The 7423-nt window shown below is 48.5% G+C and overlaps 1 protein-coding gene across 2 annotated transcripts in view; it reads right to left on the bottom strand.

Annotated features, from left to right (window-relative positions):
• Positions 1-927: 927 nt before the first annotated feature.
• The window catches only part of pld3 (phospholipase D family member 3), a 28920-nt gene continuing 22424 nt past the window's right edge, over positions 928-7423 (bottom strand). For both annotated transcript variants that reach the window (XM_070867940.1, XM_070867942.1), the window contains exons 10-12: positions 5319-5484; positions 3919-4018; positions 928-2312 (exon numbers count right to left, since the gene is read on the bottom strand). In XM_070867940.1, the coding sequence (XP_070724041.1) occupies positions 2110-2312; positions 3919-4018; positions 5319-5484 (469 nt within the window). In that variant the 3' untranslated portion in view covers positions 928-2109. The remainder of the gene's footprint in view (positions 2313-3918; positions 4019-5318; positions 5485-7423) is intronic.

Here is a 7423-nt window from a genome sequence, read left to right as displayed (position 1 = left end):
TCCTCCTCCTTCTGATGAAACCATGAGCTATCGCACTATGGGTCATTTCTCAGGAACCTTGAAACAACCCACCCTCCCACAATCCTACAATTAGGGGTATGGTAACATGGTGGTTATATTACTGGACTAGTAATCCAGAGGCCTGGAGCTATGAGTTCAAGGGAAGTCTTGCTACAGTTATACAGGATATTGGTGAGGCCACACCTGGAATACTGCGTGCAGTTTTGGTTTCCATATTTCGATCAGCCATGATCTTATTGAATGGCGGAGCAGGCTCGAGGGGCCATATGGCCTACTCCTGCTTCTATTTATGTTAATCCCAGCACGGCAGCTGGGGAACTTAAAATCAGTTAAATAAAATATGGAATAAAAAAGCTAGTATCAGTAATGATGACCATGACACTCCCAGATTGTCATTAAAAACCCATCTGGTTCACTAATATCCTTTAGGGAAGGAAATCTGCCGCCCTTACCCGGTCTGGCCCATATTTGACTCCAGACCCACTGCCTTTGAAATTGCCCAGCGAGACACTCAGATGTTCATGAAGGTGGCTCACCACCAGCTTCTTGAGCGCGATTAGAGGTGGGCAATAAATGCTGGCCTTGTCAACGACTTCCACATCCCGTGCAGGAATAAAAATAAAATCTGGCTTTTCAAATCCAGTTATGCGTCACCTAACTATTAATCCTGATTCTTCCATGTCATTCCCACTCTTTATAAACTGTGAAGGACTCCAGCACTTTGGGTCCTCGGCCTTGCTCCTGTGTTTCCCAGTTTAAAAGAGTAGCTGTTGCCAATTTAGTCGCATTGAATAAATATTACTGGCTTGGATTAACATCAGTTACCTGTGCAGTGGGATCTGGGGAAAAGCCCCTCAATCAGGGACAGGTTCCGGAGCAAATAAAGAGTTCAGTCTGAGAAGGTCGCACAGGCCTTTGGCGATCGGACATAAACTAGAATTTATTTATAAATTGACAAAAGGTGGTGAACAGTACGAGGTAGCGTCACGTGCATTGGGACTACAGTAAGTCAGGCACCCGCACTCCTGTCCCTCCCCTACACAGGCCCTGCACCTGATGGACAGGGCGATTTGGAAACGATCAAATTACATCTGTGCGACTGCACCATTATCATCTTTGCTATGAATTTTGATGGAGAGATGTTAGTGTTGGAATTGGGACTCAGTACCATTAGCAAACACTCCCAGGGCAAGTACTACATGGATTAGATACAGAGTAAAGCTCCCTCTGCACTGTCCCATCAAACACACCCAGGGCAGGTACAGCATGGGTTAGATACAGAGTAAAGCTCCCTCTACACTGTCCCATCAAACACTCCCAGGGCAGGTACAGCACAGGTTAGATACAGAGTAAGGCTCCCTCGTTTTGCCGCTACAATGTGCCTCAGACTGACAACAGAAGTGTGGCCCATATTGCACCAGTAAGACATCTTTGCCCTTGTTGACCTGCGGGCTCTCTAAAGTCAGACCACCGGGTGCTGAATTAAGGCCAGTTGGTGCTGTGGTTCAAACTCACTTGGACCTTGATTGAGACTGCCCCAAACTCATTGCACGTAGGACGTTACAGCAGTAGACAGTGGATACATTGGTCTGGGCTGGATTTGACTCTTGTCCCAGAGGTGAGAGGCCAGTTTTTCCTGCCCCCGCACCATGTTCTGTCTGGTGACCTTTGACTAACAGAGGAGTGGGGCCAAGGGCACAGTGATAAACCAGGAGTAAAATATTAACGTCAGTATCTCCTTCATCTTCAGATCTTTGTAGGGGTTGAATTTCTGTGAGGGTTCCTCAAATCATCTCCTGCGGAAATCCCGGAGAAATGGCGTTAAGGCTGAGATTTCCATGGACCTTCTACCAAAGTTACGTCAGATGATTAGAGGAACTTCCAACGGAAATTCAACCCCATGCTCTTCACCGTGAGGTCAATGATCAAGTCCTGTGATATCACTTTCTGAAGAATATGGCATCTCGTGAGCGAGACTCAAGACATTCAGGATTCCCAATCCATTTCAAGTTTGTGCTGGGTTTTGGTAAGAGAAGTCCTTGGGCTGGTTAAACCCCCGACCGAGTGAGCAATATCTTCGCTGAGCGGTTAGATATACTTGCAGGTGCTCTTCAATTGCTCCACGTTGTTCATGACCTTGCTGTATGACGAGTTCCAGTCTCGATCGAACACGTCTCGCAGCTGTAGTTTGACCGTGGACCCCGGGGATTGTGTGTGGGAATTGGTCTGGTTTACCACCAGGCCCACTCCTGCTGTATTCTCGAAGTAGTCACCAGACCAGTTGGAAGTCCCTGAAACAGAAAAAACATCTCGTTTAAGCAGAGTCCTGGAGTGGAACCACCGTCAGACACGAGGAGTATACACATGTATATTTGTGCAGCTGTAGCAAAACTTCCTCCTCTTTATATTCGACCCTCTCGATATAAAGGCTCACATTCCATTAGCCTTTCTGATTGTGTTTTTGTCCCAGTCCACCACAGATCTGTTTACATGGATCACTAAATCTCTTTGGGCTGGATTTTCCAGTCCTCTCCGCTCCGTTTTTCGCCCCGGAGCAGTGGCAATGGCAGCGGTGAGGTGTTCTGGCCGGGCAATCAGCCTCCAGCGCCCCGCAGCAATCATCGGGTCGGGTTTTGCGTCGGCGCGGAGCAACACCACCCGGAAGAGCTGCGCCCGGTGTGCAACACCCCTGGTTGTGACACTGGCATGAGTTTGAGCTCCTGTCCGCCCCGCAGCGCGCCCCGCACTGACCACCTGGGAAACCATCTCATTGGCGACGAGGTGAGTAATGGACTCCTAAGGTAAGTGCGATTGTTTTTTCTTCACTTTTTTTTAGCGACTTATGTTGTGGTGGCATGGGCAATGTTTTGGGAATGTTTTTGTGGGGTTTATTTTTAGGTTCCCCCCCCCGCCCCAGGCGTCTCTCAGAGTGCTCCCGGCTTGGCTCTTTAGCTCAGGAGTTTCCCATCCTAACACCAAATGAGGTGTACAACGCCCCCCTTAGCACTGCGCCCCCTGACTCAGGGCCCCGCTGCCCAACTTACCGACTGAGGCGCAAACTGTTCCCGGCCCGGCCATCATTATCGCCCCAAAAACAGAAACGTCTAAAATTCAGCCCTTTGGATCTCACCTATTCCTAACTTTTCAACATTTAATTATATTCACATCTGTCCATTTATGGTCCAAGATGGATGACCTCACACTTACTATTGAATTCCATCAGCCACAGTTTTTCCCTCTCACTTAATCTATCAATATCCCTTTTAAATGTTATGCTCCCGTCTACACTACTTACTATGCCACCAATCTTTCTGTCATCAGCCAATTTCGATATCTGGCTCTTTATTGTGTTATCTAAGTCATTGATAAATATACCGTACATACCCATTATTCATATGCTCAGTCTTCTCCCGCCTCACCAATCTCCTAACCCGGTCAACAATTTGCCTTCAATTCTGTGAGCTTTAATTTGAGCTAACTTATGTGGAACTTTATCGAATGCTTTCTGGGAGTCCATATAAACTACATCCATCGACACTCCCCTTGTCTACTACATTAGTTCCTTCCTCAAAAAATGCAGTTGGGTTTCTAAGGCAGGACCAACCTTTTACAGATCCATGTTGGCTCTCTCTAAACAGCTCAAATGTCTCGGAGTGCTCAGTCCCTCTGTCCTTAATGACAGATTCCAGTAACTTCCACACAACAGGTCTACAATTTCCTGCTTTCTCTCTCACACCTTTCTTAAATAGTTTGCAATTTGCAATGGGCCAGTGGGGGCTCAGAATGCAGTGCGTCATTCCTCAACACTGTCCCCTTCAGCAGAAAAGTCACAATATTAAAAAATTCGAACAAATCAGTCAGTCGCGTGCAGGCTGGGAATGCTGCGCGACTGCTCACCGATATAGGCCACTCTGTCCGTCACCATGTACTTGTTGTGATTGACTCGAGCATATGGGATCCTACTTTGTTCCTCCGTTGCTGGCACAACAAAGATTCTCTGCAAGGAAGAAACAGGAAAGGTTACGATGCATTTCCGTGGCAACACGCCGTCAGCAATGAGAATGCTGGTGTTAATAGCGAAGACTCCTTAATACAGCAATGCCTCAGTGTATACGTCCTGCCTAGTGTCAGCCATGGCTCAGTGGGTAGCACACTTGCCTCTGAGACAGAAGGTTGTGGGTCCAATCCAGAGACTGGAGCACATAAATCTAGGCTGACACTCCCAGTGCAGTGCTGAGGGAATGCTGCACTGTCAGAGAGGTCGTCTTTCGGATGAGATGTTAAAGCGAGGCCCCATCTGCATTCTCAGGTGGATGTAGAAGATCGCATGGCATTATTTGAATAAGTGTTTTGTCCCGTGTCCTGGCCAATATTTATCCCTCAAACAGGCTGGAGAGGCTGAATGGCCTCCTCCTGTTCCTATCACACGGTGAAGGGGCTGAATAACCTCCTCCTGTACCTATTACAGGCTGAAGGGGCTGAATAGCCTCCTCCTGTACCTATCACAGGCTGAAGGGGCTGAATGGCCTCCTCCTGTTCCTACCACAGGCTGAAGGGGCTGAATGGCCTCCTCCTGTTCCTACCACAGGCTGAAGGGGCTGAATGGCCTCCTCCTGTTCCTACCACAGGCTGAAGGGGCTGAATGGCCTCCTCCTGTACCTACCACAGGCTGAAGGGGCTGAATGGCCTCCTCCTGTTCCTACCACAGGCTGAAGGGGCTGAATGGCCTCCTCCTGTTCCTACCACAGGCTGAAGAAGCTGAATGGCCTCCTCCTGTTCCTAGGTTCCAATGGCATTTTCCTCCTAGAAGAGAATTAAAAGCAAAATCCCAAAGCACATAAAAATAGGCCAATCATTTCTGTACAGGGCCCTGTCCTGCTTTAAGCAATACGATTTCAAAATTCTCATCCTTATTTTTCAAATCCTTCCATATCTCTGTAATCTCCTCCAATCCCCCGAGATGTCTGCGCTCCTCTAATTCCACCCTCTTGAGCATCCCTGATTATAATCGCTCAACCATTGGTGGCCGTGCCTTCTGTTGCCTGGGCCCCAAGCTCTGGAACTCCCTCCCTAAACTTCTCCACCTCTCTTTCCTCCTTTAAGACGCTCCTTAAAATCGACCTCTTTGACCAAGCTTTTGGGCAATTGCGCTAATTTCTACCTCTGTGGCTCGGTGTCAAATTTTTATCTCACAATACTCCTATGAAGCGCCTTGGGACCTTAAAGGTGCTATATAAATACATTTGTTGTTGTTGTTGCTGCTGCTCCCACCACCTCATCGATGGAAGCTCACTCACCACTTCCACGTCCAGGGGATGCCAATGGCTTTTCAGAGCTGCCAGGGACTGAAGAAAAGGGAACATGGAGGAGTCAGTGTGGTGCCAACAGCTGATGAGGAGCCGCACCCTCACCCTCCGCTCGTACGCTGCCCTCCGCAGGTGGCTGTCGATGTCCGGCCAGAACCTGCAGGTGAAGATGACATTATTATTAGCCGGTGTCAACCTCGCCAATGGGCCCCCACCGAGAACTCCCGGGGATATATGTGTCCGCTGACCCCCACTCCCCGCCCCCCCCCACCCTGAGGTTCATTTGGTCAGACTGACGTGCCTGTTAGAAAGGACTTGCATTTATATAGCACTTTTCACAACCTCAGGATGTCCTAAAGCACTTTACAGCCAATGAAGCACTTTAAAAAAATGTCACTGTTGTAATGTGGGAAACGCGGCAACGAATTTGCGCACAGCAAGCTCCCACAAACAGCAATATGATAATGACCGGATAATCTGTTTCTTTCGTGTTGTTGGGCGAGAGGTAAATATTGGCCAGGACACAGGGCAAAACACTTTTTTGTGCCATGGGATCTCTTCCGTCCACCTGAGAGGAGACGGGGCTTCAGTTTAACGTCTCATCTGAAAGAAGGATCCGCAGATATGTGGACGCCATAAAGATGGTCACGACCACGGAAGGAGCGTTCACATCGCAGCCTGTCAGACTGTTAATCAGCCCGTGAATCCTTCCACTGCTTCACACTGTTCTCCAACGGAGGGGCATGTAGGTACAGAGCAATGACGTGGTTTGTATTTTCCACAAGGACATTTGTTGTGGACATGACGTCTCCACAGATGAAGATTTGAGGCTCACTCTCCCTGTCCAGTTCCAATGCGGTTGAGAACTGAATAGTTGAATCTGGTTGACGGCCTACAGGGTTACAATTGATGATCAAACAATACAGGGTTCTGGTCAGACCCAGCATGAGCACTGTGTCCAGTTCAGGTCAGACCCAGTATGAGCACTGTGTCCAGATCGGCAAGAAATGAGAGCAATTCAGGCCCTGGAGAAGAGCCACGAGATTGACCCTGACCCCTGGTGTGAGACGTGAGGAAAGGCACAAGAGACCGGACGTTTCAGCCTGGGAATGAGGTGCCCGGCAGGCGATCTTACAGAGGAATGGAAGATAGTCTGGGGAATGGCTAAAGTAAATCCAGAATAATACTTTTAATTACATTGAGGCAGCAGGATTAGGCACAGAAGTTCAACCTACATATAGAGGGTGTGTGAGAGAGAAACAAGGAGAAAAAGGGAGAGACAGAGAGTGACCGAGAGAGACAGAGCGTGAGACAAAGAGAGACGAGAAAATTGTGAGGAGATTTAATCGAGGTGTTAAAATCATGAGGGGTCGTGACAGAGTAGTTAGAGAGAAACTGTTCCCATTGGCAGAAGAGTCGAGAACCAGAGGACACAGATTTAACGTCATTGGCAAAAGAACCAAAGGCGACATAAGAAAAAACTGGTTAGGATCTGGAATGCACTGCCTGAGAATGTGGTGGAGACAGACTCAATCGTGGCTTTCAAAAGGGAGTTGGATAAGGACCTGAAGGAAAAAAAATTGCAGGGATACGGGGAAAGGGCGGGGGAGTGGGACTGGCTGAGGTGCTCTTGCAGAGAGCCGGCACGGGCTCGACGGGCCGAATGGCCTTCTTCCATGCTGTAACCGTTCTATGATTCTATGAAAGAGCTATAGAGTGAGAGAGAGACAGAGAAAGAGAAAGTAAGAGAGAGAGAGACAAAGAGAAAGGGATAGAGAGAGAGAGAGAGTGAGTGAGACAGTTAGCGAGAGAGAAAGACAGATAGAGAGAGACCATGCAACCGAGAGAGTGAGAGACAGAGCGACCGAGAGTGAGACAGTGAGAATGAGAGAGAGAAAGACAGAGACAGAGAGAAAGAGAGTCAGAGAGAGCCCATGCGACAGAGAGAGAGAGAGAGGTAGAGAGTGAGTGAGTCACACAGAGAGACAGACAGCGAGAGAGAGAGAGAAAGAGAGACAGATATAAAGAGACAGAGAGATACCGTGTGACCGAGAGAGAGAGAGAGAGAGAGTGAGTGAAAGAGCGAGGGAAAGGAG

This window comes from Pristiophorus japonicus, chromosome 26 (genome assembly GCF_044704955.1).
Source record: "Pristiophorus japonicus isolate sPriJap1 chromosome 26, sPriJap1.hap1, whole genome shotgun sequence".
NCBI lineage: Eukaryota > Metazoa > Chordata > Chondrichthyes > Pristiophoridae > Pristiophorus > Pristiophorus japonicus.
Note: the sequence above shows the minus strand (reverse complement) of the source record. Positions and strands in the feature narration are given on the sequence as shown.